Below are 16,525 nucleotides of genomic sequence, written 5' to 3'. Positions count from 1 at the left end.
GGATCCCCTTCCCCCTTGCGCTTCCAGGTGAGGCGATGCCTCGCCCTGCTTCAGCTCTCGCTGGTCGGGCTGCAGCAGCTGACCAGCACCGATTGTCCGGCCACTCCCTAGTGAGATGACCCTAGTACCTCAGTTGAAAATGCAGAAATCACCGGTCTTCTGTGTCGCTCGCACTGGGAGTTGGAGACTGGAGCTGTTCCTATTCGGCCATCTTGCTCCGCCCCCCATCTTGGCCATTTTTATTTGAGTTGTTTGTCTTCTTATTGAGTTATAAGAGTTCTTTATATATTTTATGCTTATTTATTTAGTTAGTTCGTTTTTTGTTTGTTTGTTTGTTTTTTAGTTTTTTTTTTTAGTTAGTTCGTTTTAAAGACAGGATCTTGCTCTGTCGCCCAGGCTGGAGTACAGTGGCATGATCATAACTCACTGCAGCCTAGAAAGAAGTTATTCATATGCTTAGAAACAGTTCCTTTTTCAGATATATATTTTGCAAATATTTTTTCCCAGTATGTGGCTTGCCCTTTCATTTCTTAATAACATCTTTTAAAGAGCAAAAGTTTATAATTAGAAGAAACCCATTTATCAATTTTTTAATGTAGTTTGTGCTTTTTGCATTCTATTTAATAGTATTTGTTAACCAAATTTCACTAAGATTATATTTTATATTTTCTTCTAGAAATTTTATAGTATATAGCTTTATAGTTTACAGTTGTAGCTCTTACTTTCAGGTCTCTAATTCATTTTGAGTAATTTTTCTTAATTATATGTATAAACATTAAGAATCACTTCTTTGCATATTGCTTCAGCACCATTTGTTGAAAAGATTTTACTCTCCTCATCGAATTATCTTGGAAATCAATTGACCATACATATTGGTTTATGTCTGTTCTCTGTATTCTGTTCCATTGATGCCAATAACCAGCTTTAAAACTATAGTTTAATAATATATCTTGAAGTCAGGTACTATAAGTCCTCCAGCTTTGTGCTTCTTTTACACAATTATTTTGATTATTCTAGATTCTTTTCATTTCAATATAAATTTGAAAAACTGCTAGTCAGTTTCTAAAATATATACTCGGTCATCTTTATTTTAAATACATTGTATTGATCAAGTTGGGGAGAATTGGTATCTTAACAAAGTGAGTTTTTCAGTTCACAAATATAGAATATGCCTATATTTATATAATACTTCTTTAATTTTTCTCAGCAGTGTTTTCCAGTTTTACTGTACAGACACATCTTTTCCAATTATACATGGCATTTTAAACTTTGATTATTCATGCTACTCTATAGAAAAAAACTTTTATTTTGCATTTTATTGGGTGCATGTATATTTAGAATAGTTAAGTATTTTTGTTATATTGAATGCTTTATCATTGTGTAATGCCCTTTTTTGTCCTTTTTGATTATTGTTGTTTTAGAGTCTGTTTTGTCTGATATAAGAATAGTAACCCTTGCTCTTTTTGTTTTCCATTTGGCTGACAGATCCTTTTCCATCCTTTTATTTTGAGTCTATGGGTGTCATTTCATGTGAGATGGATCTCTTGAAGATAGCAAAGTATTGGATCTTGATTCTTTTTTCAACTTGGCACTCTATGCCTTTTAAATGGAAAGCTTGAAAGTGTATTATATATTTTATTTATCCCTAAATATTTGAAATATACTTTTTGTATCTGATGCTAAAACATGACAAGATTTTTTTGTTTCTGGATGAGATGGTCTAAGCTGTGGGAGCAAGGGCCAGGTTGTAGTGGCTGTTTCTTTTAATTTATTGCTGAAATTTTAATTTAATAATTCATGTTCAACCTGGGAAAATCTTCAGTTTGAAATATGTACTTGATAAAGTGTGTTAACTTAATGGAATTAAGGCTCTATTAACTGCCTTACTCTCATAAATGAGTAATCTTTTTATGTGACAGGTGACTTTTATTATCATCTTCATTTTATAAGTGATGAAACCAAAATATAAGTTAAGTAACTTTCCCAAAGCCACATAACTGATCAGTGCTAGAATATGAATTGAAATTCAAGAAATTTTGGCCATAGAGCTGAACTCATAACCACTTCACATACTGCCTATCAGCCATTTGAGTTTACAGGCTTGTAATTATATTAAGGTTTAAAATTATCATCATAGAATAAGTGTCGTAACTTATGAGAGTTACCATAGCCTTAATCCTTCATTTATGGCCAATGTGAATGAGTTTTTATGTCTTTTCCTGGATTAAATTTTAATAGGTGAGGGTGAATGAAGAAAGATGCTAGTAGAAAGGCCAGAGAGGCTAATAGGAGGCCACACAGCCTCCATCGAGAATTACATGTCTACCACACACCACTGCTTCTGATGGTGGAATTAAAAGAGAAGTTGTTGTACCATTTCAGAAAGATAAAGATCACTAAAGAGGTATTTTTTCTATAATCTTCTGCTTAGATTGTGACTACTAGGAAATCTACTTAAGAAAGAAGTTTGTTCAAATTCTTTTTTGAACTTTGAGCATCTCATATTTCTCCAGAGCTTTAATCTACTTTTAAAACTATCATCTGTGTTTTTATATCAGTTAGTGGTCAGTGAATACCTCCCCCCCAACTCATTGATTTTGTCTTTGATGGCAGAGCAGGGTATGGATTGACAGTGACAAATTAAAACATTCCTATCCTATAGGAAATCATTGCAAAGGGACTTGGCTCATGGTATCTGAGAGCTTCCCTATCCTGCTTGTTGCTTTACAGTTTCTGTGTTCCTTACCCCCAGTCTGGATACAGTCATCATTGTGGATAATTCCTTGAACATAAGATTCAGATCATGTATTTACTGGTGCCATAAGTATGTTTTTCTTTGGAGGCATTTCTATACTATAGTCCCTAATGTTTCATCTGCTGTAATGTATTCAACTTGCACATAAAGAACTTGAATGTCTTTGAGCAGGTCATACAACCCCTCTGAGCTTTATTTTTACAACTGAAAAATGAGGTGAGTAGAATATTTCTGTATTCCCCTTTTCTAACATTTTGTTCTTTAATGACTTCTATCCATAGGTGCTGAATAATCTTCCAAAGTGATTGCTGACTGTTCAGGTGTAATTAGTAATAGAGACTGGTGGTTTAGGATTCATGATTTGAGAACTCCTCCTTCTCTATAGCTGTGTGTGTGTGTGTGTGTGTGTGTGTGTGTGTGAGACTCTGTGTGTACTAAAACCTTATTCTGTGTGCTGGAGGAAGGCTAAGGCAGATAAAGAGTGGAACTGGGGTAAAACATAAGTATATGTACACATGAATGCATATATGTATATATGACTTAAAAGAAATATTCTGTGCTCCATATATACTGCTGTCTTAGAATTGCTTCTTCTAATCCAAAGCATATTTAAAACATGATTTCTTTTTTTCAACATTTGAGATGCTTATTGTAATGTGAAGTTAACTTTTTTCCAGAATTTTAACAAAGAGGACTTTCTGTTTTGTTTTAATGAAATAAACACGCTGTGGATAGTTAAAATTTGCCTTCCAAACAAAACGTCATGATATCTCCCTTTTTAGGACTGGAATGTAAGCAGTTATAGAATTTCAGTATCTGGAATGACTCATAATTTATAAGCCAGCTCTTCTTAAACAGTGTATTGTTACATTATTTACAAGACTAAAGTTTTAATGTTAATTTCTTTATTGTGGTACAATGCCATTTAAGCTTTTGAACTCAAATAAAGATCATTTTAAAACTGTTTTATACCTCTCCCCAGTTGCTAAATCCAATTTTTTCTCTTTGTCTGGATTTTAAGGTTAAAACACTAACAAATCTCATTATTTTTGTAAACTGTAGCTTAAACCACAAGCAGTAAGAAAAATCCTTATATTCAACTAACATGTACTTTTATATACCTAGTACACATTACTGTACTTGACACTGTAGGGAGATAAAAAATAAAAAGAAACACAATAGTTACTCATACACAAGTACTAGGTGATATTTAGCAAATGACATGTTACAGAAATATTTAAAGTAATAGCCAGATGGTTTAGGATTCCTTATATTATAAAGAGCTACTTGGATTTTATTTTATTTTTCGAGACAGATTCTCACTCTGTCACCCAGGCTGAAGTGTAGTGGTGGGATCTTGTCTCACTGCAACCTCTTCCTCTTGGGTTCAAGCAACTCTTCTGCCTCAGTCTCCCAAGTAGCTGGGACTACAGGCATGCACCACCATATTCAGCTAATTTTTGTATTTTTAGTAAAAACAGGGATTCTCCATGTGGGTCAGACTGGTCTCAAACTCCTAACCTCAAGTGATCTGCCCACGTTTGCCTCCCAGAGTGCTGGGATTACAGCATGAGCCACCGTGCCCGGCCCGGATTTTAGTTTGCACCTCTAATTTTGCTACTTCTTCACTATTAGCAATGCTCAGGGATAATAAAAAAGAAACCATTAAAAGTAGGATATCAAATAGGACTTTGAGAACTAAGCCAGTAAAATTTCCACATTATGCTTTTCATTATATATCATTAAAAGAAAACCAAGAAATTTGCACAGCTAAGGAGTGAGGAAACCCCAGAAATATGCTATTAAGATGGTCAGACATACAAACTCCCATTGTGGTAGCAATTTAATAGGTTGTATTGTTGTTAGTTGTATTTTATATTATGTAGAGAAAGACTATATGAACAGAAGCAGAGTGAATAATATAAAGCGTAGAGTAACCCAGAGAACCAGAAATTTGGTAGAAATTTAACAGAACTATTCAGATCATTATGAGTTAGATTTCGTCATAATTTGGAGAATATGTATATTTCAAACGCATTTTGTCTCCTTTTGCTTTGATGCCATGCTCACCAAGCAATTTCAAGTTATTTAACTTCCAAGATAATTTTCCATGTCTACCATAAGATCACCTGCAAATACCTCCCCCAGATATATTGGTCTGTTGGTTGGTAGCAGTAGTCAGAGGGGCTGGGTTTAATTTTAAAACAGCAGGTTTCCATTATATTATGAAATGAATTATTAGCATATTATACTAAATGACATGAAAATCCTGTGTTATGAAGAAGTGAATGCTAAGAGTTTGAATACCTGAGAGATTTAGTTATCAGTTTGCACAAAACAAGGTGATATATTTCTATTCATTTGCAACAATCACATTTGTATCATGCTTAGGTATTAGAATGACTCTTTACAGTGAGATGTGCCTGTCATTCTGTCACTGAATTGAGATTCGTTTGTCCATTAGTTTAATAAATATTTGCTGAGTGCGATGAACATTTACTGAGTCCTTTCATTTCTTGAGTATTAAATATATTTACTGAGTGCTTAACAGATACTCTTAAAGGAGCTTTGGATACATAAGGGAACAAAACAGACAATATCCTTTTCCTTATGGAACTTATGGCTAGTGAGGAGAGACAAGACAGTAACCAACAAATATGATTAAATAAGTTATATAGAATGTGTAGTAGGCATACATATACCTACCACACACCTCTCGACAGTGGTATGAATACTGTGTGAGGGGAAAAAAAAAGAGCCTCCAACTGAGAGGATTGCAGGGGAAGCAGTATCCTAAGAGGGCAGCTAAGTTTTCATTAGAGTAAATCGGCGCAATGTATAAATCTAGCAAAATGTTAGGAAAAGTTTTCACTAATAAAGTCCATCTTGTAACATGGACTTCCAGGACAATACTGGACCTTGTTAAACACAGAATGAAGTCAACGACAAAGTTTGCAACAAAGATGAGACTGAAATTGCAGTTCTTGACAATACACATTTCTCTATTCAATTGAATTTTTTGAATTTATTGCTGAGTCTATGTTTAGGGTGTGTGTGTGTGTGTGTGTGTGTGTGTGTGTGTGTGTGTGTCTCCCACTAAGGCAATAGAGATGATACTGGTTTGGCAGTTGTTTAATATATACATATTTATATATAAGACTCAAGCATTAAAATTGCTATTAGGGTCAAAGCACAATGGTAACTTATACATGTGCTCTACAATTGACATGCTAAAGACTTAGGAAGTTTTTTTCTTGACAGTCTGTCAGCTATCACTTATGGTTCTTAGTGGTTCCAAAGGCTCATTTGTTCCAAATCTGATCTTCATAAAATTGGTTATATATCTATAAGTATGTAGTTGTTTTAAATTTTGAGGCATGGATTTTATTATCACTATTATAGTGCCTGACACTGTACTATTGACCACACACATACACACACACACACACATATATATATATACACGTACATACGTACCCAGACCCCTTTATATATTTGTGTAACTGAAATAGATGTGGACATATATTTATATAAGTATGTGTGTATTTGTGTTGCTTAAGTAGATAAGTGTAGATGCATGGATAGATAGACATATAGGTATGCCTATCCATCCTCTATTGAGATAGAGATAAAAATTCTCTAAATGCTAGATCAATGGCATAGATTGACATGCAGTGAGAATTTACAGAAGAGAAAAATCATTGTAAGGCAGGACCAAGTCTGGTAATAATTCATTAAAAAGGAGAATCTTGATTTTGTTCTTGATGGCAGAGCAGGGTATTGGTTGATAGTGAGAAGTTGAGACATTCTGGAGGATAAAGACAATATAGACAAATCCCAGAGACAGGACGAAGTATGGTGTGTATACAAAATGACATGAACAGTGGTCTAAGCAGACTATGAAGTTTGTGAACAGTGAGGAGATTGGACCGGATGGATGGAACCAATTTGTTGATGGTTTTGATTTCCAGTTTAAAGAATTTTACCCAAATTTAGTGAGCCCTAGAGAGACCATGTGGGTTCTACAATTAGTAATTGACATAGTTTAAATGACGTTTTAGGAATATTAGGTAACTAAACAGGAATTGAGACAATGAGGACCTGAAACAGAAAAACAAATAGGATGCTATTGCTAAACTTTAGGTACAACTTAATGAGGTCATGAAAGTAGTGAGGAAGAGATGAGACAGGGACATTAGGTAAGAAGAGTTGAGCAATCCTGGTGATTACTGGATAAAGGAACAGATTCAAGAAGAAGATTCAGGACACAGTCACCACTAAAATATGGTAACAATGACTACATTGTTATGAAATTATGGAGTTTCAGTGAGTTTAGTTAATTGAATGAGATGAGCAATGTGGGTACCAGGTTTGATCATTCATGAGAAGACCATGCTATTTATTACATGAATGCGGCACCAACATCCACTCTTCCAGCTCCATAAAAACTGAATGTGGAGAAGATAATTTTTTAAACTACAGTTGCCATTGTTATTCTGATAATAAAGATCATATATATTAATGTAGAAAATTTGAATAATGAAGTATTTAGAAGACAATAAAATATCACCTGTGATTTAACCTTAATAACATTAAAGCATGGTAAATATTTCTCTTCTGAAAGAGAATAAAATCCAAATATTATTTTGAAACAGTGAATGGAGCTAATTAGGAAGATTTATTAGCAAAACAGTAACATTTTTCTTTTTTCATTATAGAGCAATATCATACAAGTTAGACAAATGAGTAGCTAGTTGAGTGACATGTACAATAAATGAGAAACATGAAAAATTAACAATTAACGTTGTTAACTGTAGAAACTTAGAGTTGAATTGAGATAAGCACTGTCACCTAGCAAAACAATGACAGAGAGGAATAAAGAACAGGGAGAAAAGCTGAAAAATGTTACACAATTGTTACCTGATTCATTCTAAGAAGGCCTATGAGCATGAATTGCTGAACACACTAAGCTTTCAAGGATAAGAGATGAAGTACTTCAAAAGCAAAAAGTTTTGATCTCTTGCTTTTCCTAATGGATGCTATTTAAACTGTATACAGGACTAGCATCACTATCAATGCTATCAAATATTTTGTGCTCTGAAACCTGTGACTGACAGAATTTTATAAAAATATAGATGTGTTTTTACCTCACATAGTGATTGCTGCATTTGTTAAATAGCATATTTTAAAACAGATTCTAAAGGAACTCGCCAATATATAACACAGACCTTTGTATAGCAATAGATAAGATTATGTAGGCATGATGACAAGACTGGAAAGATCTTTGTATATAAAATTTATTATATATTTTATCAATAGATTATTAATATGGATCAATTAGTAAGCAAGTATTAATAGTATTAAGTACTTTTTGAGGTTCTATTTCCCTACTAGATTCCATGTGGAATTTTAAAAAGGCAATAGTTATTTTTACTTTTTTCACACTCAACATATATTTATCATACAGTGCCTGATACAAACATGGTAGAATTGTCAATATATGCTTGTTTAACTGAAGTAGATGAAGACACATATACATAAACATTGCATATATATGTGTGTATGTGTGTGTGTGTGTGTGCAATCAATTACTATATTAGAGTGCAATAGTAGGAATAGTAGAGTGCAATAGTAGAGAAGGAAAAAATTGTTATAAGGCAGGGGCAAGTTTGGGAATAGCTCATTAAACTTGAGCCTTGTCTTTAAGAGCAGAGCAGGGTATGGATTGATTGAAAGTAGGACGTAGAGATATTCTAAGCAGTGGGGACAGTATACACAAAACTCAAAGGCAGAATCAATTTACAACTTGTGTAAATCATGATAAATACAATGAACTAAAGAAACTATGAGGTTTATATTGAACAATGAGAAGATTGGACAGTCACGTTACAGCCAATTGTTTGACAGCTTTGGGTGCTAGTTTAAGAGATTTAAACTAAACCCAATAGGCAAAAAAGAGCCAATATGGGTCTTCAGTTGGCAACTGAAATAGTCAAAGCAGTATTATAGGAAGATTAAAGAATTAGGCAGCATATGAGACGGGAAGGAATTTGAAACAAGAAAGATTAAGGAACTATTGCTAAATTCTAGGCATGAAGTAATAAAGCTATAGAAGGATGAAGAAAGAGATGAATCTGAATAGATGTTGAGAAAGAAGTTAGCTGAGTGTTGGTGATTTACCATATTCACAGAGTCAAAGGGAAGAAGAGACAAGAATAAGAGCTGACTACATTTTGAGTATAAAAATAAGAATATTTACTCCCGGCACTGCTGATTAAAATGTACTCTGGAAAAAACTTTCAGAAAATCGGTTTTTCAATTTTATTTCCTGTAATCGTCCTAAGAAAATCAGAAATACAAAAAAGCATATATAAATTGTTCATGTTTATCTTAGAAAAAAAATTGAAGTAACCAAAAACAATCAACAATAGGAGATATATAATAAAGAAGTAATAGTAAAGTAGAAGCCCTCTCATCTAGCCTAGTTGTATCTATTAATTGGTTGATTAATGGAAAATTTTCAGTCAAGTGAAGAATTATTAAGGTGATATGTACATGCCCTAAATATATTTACTTCAAACATAGAAAGGTACATTCATTTGTCATTTTTCGATGTAGAGCTATGCCCTTTCCTCTGAATATGATTCTAATAATGATTATACCCATTCAATATTGTCTATAGTATCCAGTATTTCTTTAAAATGAACTGAGAATTCAGGGATATCTGCCAAACAACTTAAGTGCATAATTTCTCTAGATTTTATTACTTTTCTTGTTGTTTTGCCCACCTAATTCAGCAACAAAGTTTTTAATTACTCACCTTCTTCCATTGCCACTCCTTAGCCACTGTAAGGACAGGCTCCTATTCTGAAGAATATGGAAAACAATTGCAGTTTTAAACAGGATGCATGATCTGAAATATATTTTAACAGAATCACTCTGACTGTTCTGTTTGAGAGTGGTGGGGGAGGGAGAACTTTTGTGCACTTTGTATTCCATAATCATTCTGATGCAAAAACAATTGTAGCTCTCTTTCTAGTGTGTGCATTTCCTGTGAGCCCCAATTGTGAATAGCAGAAAATACAGAGGCATCTAGGAAAACCTAGGGGCGGGAGGGACTGGAAGGGAATAAGGCCTTTCAAAGTGTTTAAAGAAGAGACAAAGATGAAGAAGCAGGCATAGTTTCGGAAGAGGTTTTTTTGTTTTTTGTTGTTGTTTGCATTTACCTAATTAGTTCTCAACTGCAGAGGCACATTAGAATCTTCTGGGGAATTTTAAAAATACCACTGCATGGGCCGCCTCTCATATACACTGATGTAACTGGCCTGCGTTGGGGCCTAACTCTCTCTCTCTTTATCTCTCTTTATCTCTCTTTATCTCTCTCTCTCTCTCTCTGTCTCTCTCTCTCTGTGTGTGTGTGTGTGTGTGTGTGTGTGTGTGTGTGTGTGTGTATCCCCTGTTCTCTATATATGTAATCCAAGTTTATGACTTGGATTAGACAGCCTGTAAAATGGCTTCCAGTGATCCCTGCCTTCTGGTATGTATGCCCTTGTATAATACTGTCCTCATGAGTGTAGGCAGAGGCAATATATATATATTATATATAGAACAGAGGATACCAGTGTGCACCTACCATTGAAATCAATTGTTTTCAAGTCTTTTTAGGTCTTGTTCTCAGATGGTCTTGGGTAAATTGTGGCTTATTGCCTTCATTGTGTAGAACAAAACACTATGGCCCAAAGGAATTCCAGCTGGCATCTGTGATCTTATTCTCTTGAGGCAGGTCAGCTAAAGGGAGGATTATCTTCATGTTGAGTCTGATGGCAGGGTAATTTGCTTCATGTGGAGGCAAAGGGATATTGTTAGTTTTTCCGCTACATTGGGAGTTCTAAGTAGGCACATCTCAAGCTAATAGGAAGTCCAGACTGTGGTTCAAACCTTTTCTTAATTATCCTGTGTAGGAATGGACTATGCAGTATCCCTCAAGGAAGAATCAAGAATGTTTCCACAGAGAATATACATATTTCATCTCTTTCTCTGCTGAATGGATCTCCACTGAAAGCCATGAATTACGCTTATTTGACCCTGTAGAATCCCAGCTTATGGCAGTGACATTAAAAACATCTAGTTTATGACTTGGATTAGGCAGCCTGTAAAATGGTTTCCAGTGAGCCCCACCTTCTGGTATGTATGCCCTTGTATAATACCCTCCTCATGAGTGTAGGCAGAGGTAACATCACTTTTGAAACTAGGTTATATGTATTAAAAAAAAAAAAAACCTGTGGCTTCCATTTTGGGTACTTTATCTCACACTCTCTGATTTCTTGCTCTGTGGGAAACAGACTGTAATGTTGTAAGCAGTGCTGTGGAGAGGTCCACGTGGTAAGGAAGTGATAGGTCCTGACAACAGCCAGTGAGGATCTAAGGTGGATCCCTTTCTGAGTTGAATATTGAGGTAGATGACTACAGCCCTGGTCGGCACCTTGATTGCAGCCTCATGAGGAATTCTGACTAAAAACACTGTGCTGAACCATGCCCAGGTTCCTGAGCCACATAAACTATGAGAAAACAAATATTTATTTCAAGCCATTAAGTTAATTTGTTACACAGCAATAGATAACTAACACGTGGAAGGATTCATCAAGAGAAGAGTTTTTCATAAGTGAAATGTTATTCTCATCTCACATTTCAATTATTAGAATATAAATGAAAGAAAATACATTTGGGTAGGCTCTCATAAATTCAATGATAAGGATTTGGAAAGTGCAACCACATGATAACCAGAAAGTAAAAGGAAAATATAAGAGGCATTTTCCCAGACGAGAGTAAATATCTGGTTCCCTGAGAAGTATAGTTTGAGAATGGAGAAATCAGATGTTACTGGAAAGAGGCTAGGACTGTATTATTTCTTGCTTCCTGTTAAGTCTTTTCAACTCAAGAGAAAGTAAATTTTCTCAACAAACCATTCAAAATTAAAGGATAGGTGGGTGTATATGTGTCCCTGAAGGAACAAGTGACCTTCACTGAAAGCAGCAGCTTGGTTAAATAAATACTGTACAGAAGTGGAATAAAGCTGACAACAATGCTGAAATAGTTACACATGAAGTTTTAATGAGCTATTTCATATTAAGATACATATTGAGAATTCAAACCAGAGAGACAAGTTAGTAGATATTTTCCCAACTCTGTTTTAGGGTGATCATAGGAATGATACCCACAGGTTAGTCCTAGTGGCCTGCCTCCGTTTTGATATATCAGTGATGTATTCTGATTGGCCAGCAATCACCCATACTGACTGTTAAATATTTTTGTTATTGCTCCTATGCATGATGAATTTGAATTCTGGTTTCCTTTAGCTTTGTGTTATTTATGTGTAAAGTTGGATTATTGGAGGCAAAGAATCTCTTGTGTCTCATTCACACTCAAGTAAATGGCAGTGGGGTAGGGATGTAAATGAAACTGCATGATAAGCCCTGTAAGTCATTCTGATGTATCAATTTTGCTTACTGGTGTTTAATTGCAGACATTGTCATATTAACACAACCACAAATATATTATGGAGTAAGATGCAAAAATCACACTTAGGAGAAAAGAAATGTTCTGCCTGTGGTGGGCCCCCTTTGCATTATTCTCTAACCTCTTATTTTATACCTCTACTATTAGAGATATTTCAGTAGAAAATCGTGAGGGGCACTGTTTTAGAGTTTTTGTTGTTATAGGGTTGCTTTTACTACAGCTAGGTCCCCTCGTACATCTTTATGTTGTTTGGCAGTCTAGAGAACCAGAAGAGCAAACTCTATGAGATAGAAACCCTAAGAATTTACCTCCAGCACCCCTTCTCTTGTCATTAAATTGAATATGTAGCCAGCTCACAGGCTGACAATTTATACTATGGCTTTTATATTTTTATATTATAATTTATATTATGGCTTATGTCAAAATGTTTTGTTCACTGCTTTGAAAGTATCTTTTGTTTACTTTTGTTATCATTTTGTATTTTGATTTTTTCCTTTTTAATTGTTAGAAACTCATATATTTAATTTTCTCTTTCAAAGAACACTTTAGAAAGTCTTACTCTGCTTATATGTATATTTTGCACAAAGCTTTCCATTCGTAAACAAAAGACGGATAGGAATCAGAATTGAAAACTACATAATTTCTTTTCTCCTTTTGAGTCAAATCATCACAGTATAGATTAGTAATTCTGTATGAAGTGCATTGCCAAGACATAGTTATGTTTGTGTACAAATGTATACGTTTGTGTACAAATGTATATCTCAATAGAAATAAAAAACAAAAATCCCAGAAGACCACTAGCTAATAATACTAATAGTCTAAGGGTAGAAAGCATGTGCTAATTGATCTAGACTCTTGTGACAGTTGTATATCTATCCAGCTGCATGACTTTAGGTGTATCAAAATCTCAATTTCCTAGACTACAAATGAGTAAGAGGGATGGAGACCTCTTACAGTTTTAAGATTCTAGAATTCTAAGTGTGTGTAACTAGAGCAAATTTTATTTTGTAAAATTTGCATAATAAATTTAAAATAGGAGAAAACAAATAATTAAAGTACATGTTTCTAGAAGTCTTTTTTAGGTGACTTACACTACCAGGAATGGATTTACCACTAAATATTGGTTTTGCCTAATTCAGCATTGCTGTGTAATTTAATGGAAGTATAACTCCATAGACAAAGAGCATTTGGTCCTAACATAGCTTGTATTTTATATGTATATACACTATTTCTATTTAAATTTCTGTATAGTCATGTTTTACCCTTTTAAAAAATGAAGATTAGTTTTATTATGTATTTTCTTTTGTCTATAAACATTCAGTGAATTCACACTGAAAACTGATTATGGACAGATAGTCTGCTAGGCACTAAGGAAACACATGTGAAAAACAAAGTCCTCCTCTGCCCTCAGTATGCTTGCAAGACTGCATACAGTTACTGAAGCCTGACCTCAAAACCTAGCTAGCAAAGTCCTTGAATCAGGTGATAGTTCAGAATACCATTCATGCTCTCTCCCAAGAGTATATCTGAGGAAGGGCAGTTTTTCTAATTTCCTACATCCTAGTCATGTAGATGAACCACAGGAAAATCAAATGAATCTTTTGTTTTTGTTGACCTAGTCTTTTCTTATGACTCTCATCTATAAATGTATTACCAAATACTGTTTATGTAAAGGGACTTGAATGACAAATATTTTGAAATTAAAACCACAATGGTTAGCATACCTTTTAAGTTAGATAAATGTTGACCTCCCATTGGTGAACATATAAAGTGCTATCAAGATCTACCAATGAAAGACTTTTGAAGTGGAAATTCATCTTTGTAATAATCCTGTCATCTGTAGGCTGACCTCAAGCCTTCATGACATTCAGGGCCCCTTATTCCTAACTGTATCTTCTATTTTGGGCACTCTTGCCATCTAACAGGAAAACAACTTTCAGTGCTGCCACCTTTTGAACAGCAGAGATTTCTAGAGATTAGAAAATGACTAAATTTAAATACACATAGTTTTAAAATATGATACTTTTCTACTCATGCATTCAAATATATTCTAACTTTAAAATCCTGTAACTACTTATATTTGTAATGATTTTACTTATATGATCCAATTAGTTGGCAAGAATATGTGGCAAAAGATTTTTTACACATTTGTATTGTTCCGTGTGAGACATCTATTGTAAGCATTGCTTCAGGCTTTCATTTTTGTCTGCCTTCCAGGATTTGCTGGCCCAAGTGCTGTGTGCTAGACTTAGTGTCAGTCACAAAGGGGAGGGAAACTTGCAGTTGAGCCAGATAGTTTTGTTATTCCTTTAAAATTAAAAGCATATGAAACAGATACAGCTTATTAAGATTTTTTTATAAATAACATAAACTTAAATAACAAAACAATAAAGTTCAAAAACAACTTAAAATAGAGTTTAATGCTGTAACCATAGGAAAAAAAGCATGATTATTTGTGGGAAGAACATTATTAAAAGCCATATTCCCAAATATGAATTATACAAAGATAGATTATGTTACTTGAAAAAAACTTAAAGATTTCTCAATTTTACTTTGAGGAATTATAAAATGTTATTTTGTGGCAAGTGAGATGAAGTACAGTATTATCATCAATCACTGTTGCTGTTTTATATACAAGATTTTTGGAAACATTCTTTTAGCAATACCCTTTCCACTTGAGCAGCATTAGAAATTTAGTTCTTGTTAATAGGTATAAGCATGTTCTAATCCTGTACTTTTGTTAAATTATCTATTTTACTGACTTTCATATATATTTTTTGAGAATATTCTTTTTTTCTGATTAGAGTTTAAGTAGATTATAATTTTTCACTAGAAAGCATTTAAAATGCTGCTAATTTTCCATAGTTAGGTGGCTTGATTATCTGACAAATCCTGCCAGCAGCCTGTAGGTCTGATATACCTTATATAACATCATCTGCATTATTATTATTATAGCAGCCATTTTATAAGCAGATAGGAATATTTAAATAATCATTATCAGATAATCAAATCTAACATACTCTTAAGGGTAAATTAATTTAAGAAAAAAATTACTATTACTAACACCATGATTGTACAACCAGTTTTACAATTTTTTACAACCTTTAGTTACTAAATCTGATTTTTGTGTATACTTTTCAAATCTTTCTTTAATGCAGTGTCTTAAACATAAATGCACAAGTCCAGCTTGATCAGTTTTTCAGTAGTTTTCCAGCCTTTCTTGATTACTAAAAAATAAAAGGAAAGAAAATTTTGAGAAGAAAGAAAACAGTCCACTTAAAGAAATCTCCCTGCTGGAACTGGTTCTTTATATACCATATACAATTAAGTTATTGCCATAGGAAGAAAGTGGGCTGTTTTTTGTTCTTTCTTCGTTTTTTTTCCTCTTACAGGAATCCCCTTTTGATTTAAGGCAACAAACATTTCCCCTCCATTGTGTGTCCATTTAGCTGATGCATATGTGTTGTAATGGTTTTCCAGAATTAGTTCTTTGAAGTTACAATCTTCATTGCATTCTTTCTGTTAAAACAAACAAACAAACAAACAAACAAACAAACATTATCCAAATGATTTTTAGAGAGGCTCAATTAAACGAAGAGTAAGGTAATATTTGGGAGAATTGAAACATACATGACTTTTTTTAACCCTCAGATTGAGCAGGCCAAATGTAGTTTATTAGCTATACTTATGTAGTATATTTGCATAAAAAGATATCTTAAATTTAAAATAAAAACACCATGTACTACACAGTTAGTTATGAAATATGTGTAGCTTTTTGGCAGTTCATGTCAACTATTCTTTAAAATTAGGACCTAGTTCCTCCTAAGTAACAGGTCTCATTACTATTCCCACATCACTCATTCTTTAACCATTGGAAATTTGGTGTAATTAGCAGAACCTCTGCCTCCCTCAGGTGAGAGACTTGTTTCACAACTTTTCTTTATTTACTTCTACATTGTCTTCAATGGTAATGGAAGATAAAAGGTTAATTTGTTTGTTCATCCATGCAATCATTTGTTCATTCAATTAAACCTGTATCATTATGTAATTAGCCTGTCCCAGGCATTATGCTGAGCTGTGGGAATATAAAGGAAAACCAATTATATTTTATTATAGTGGGATGAACTGTTACATATTTTGCATTGTAGTGAAGTAGGAACAATGTGAATAATTACAGTTCAAAGCCCATGATTGTGAGATTGATGTTGATAAATGAACTAAACATTTCAAGATTTTTTTCCCAAGAATTTTCAT

The 16,525-nt window shown here is 33.8% G+C and overlaps 2 protein-coding genes across 6 annotated transcripts in view; one reads left to right on the top strand and one right to left on the bottom strand.

The window, feature by feature from the left end:
* The window catches only part of LOC108517316 (protein FAM227B), a 208,261-nt gene that overhangs the window by 128,734 nt on the left and 63,002 nt on the right, over nt 1-16,525 (top strand). For 3 of the 5 annotated variants that reach the window (XM_017855175.1, XM_017855179.1, XM_017855176.1), the window contains one exon: nt 10,717-10,948. The exons of 1 other annotated variant lie outside the window; for it this stretch is intronic. In XM_017855175.1, the coding sequence (XP_017710664.1) occupies nt 10,717-10,799 (83 nt within the window). In that variant the 3' untranslated portion in view covers nt 10,800-10,948. Of the gene's footprint in view, nt 1-3,036; nt 3,124-10,716; nt 10,949-16,525 lie in introns of those variants that run through there. One more of the 5 variants, XM_017855177.1, reaches the window with a different exon arrangement.
* FGF7 (fibroblast growth factor 7) overlaps nt 11,842-16,525 on the bottom strand; it is a 66,785-nt gene continuing 62,101 nt past the window's right edge. Inside the window, exon 4 of the mRNA XM_017855182.1 lies at nt 11,842-15,790. Coding sequence (XP_017710671.1) covers nt 15,596-15,790 — 195 coding nt within the window. The 3' untranslated portion in view covers nt 11,842-15,595. The remainder of the gene's footprint in view (nt 15,791-16,525) is intronic.

This window comes from Rhinopithecus bieti, unplaced genomic scaffold (assembly GCF_001698545.2).
Source record: "Rhinopithecus bieti isolate Rb0 unplaced genomic scaffold, ASM169854v2 scaffold_41061, whole genome shotgun sequence".
Classification (NCBI taxonomy): Eukaryota; Metazoa; Chordata; class Mammalia; order Primates; family Cercopithecidae; genus Rhinopithecus; species Rhinopithecus bieti.
Note: the sequence above shows the minus strand (reverse complement) of the source record. Positions and strands in the feature narration are given on the sequence as shown.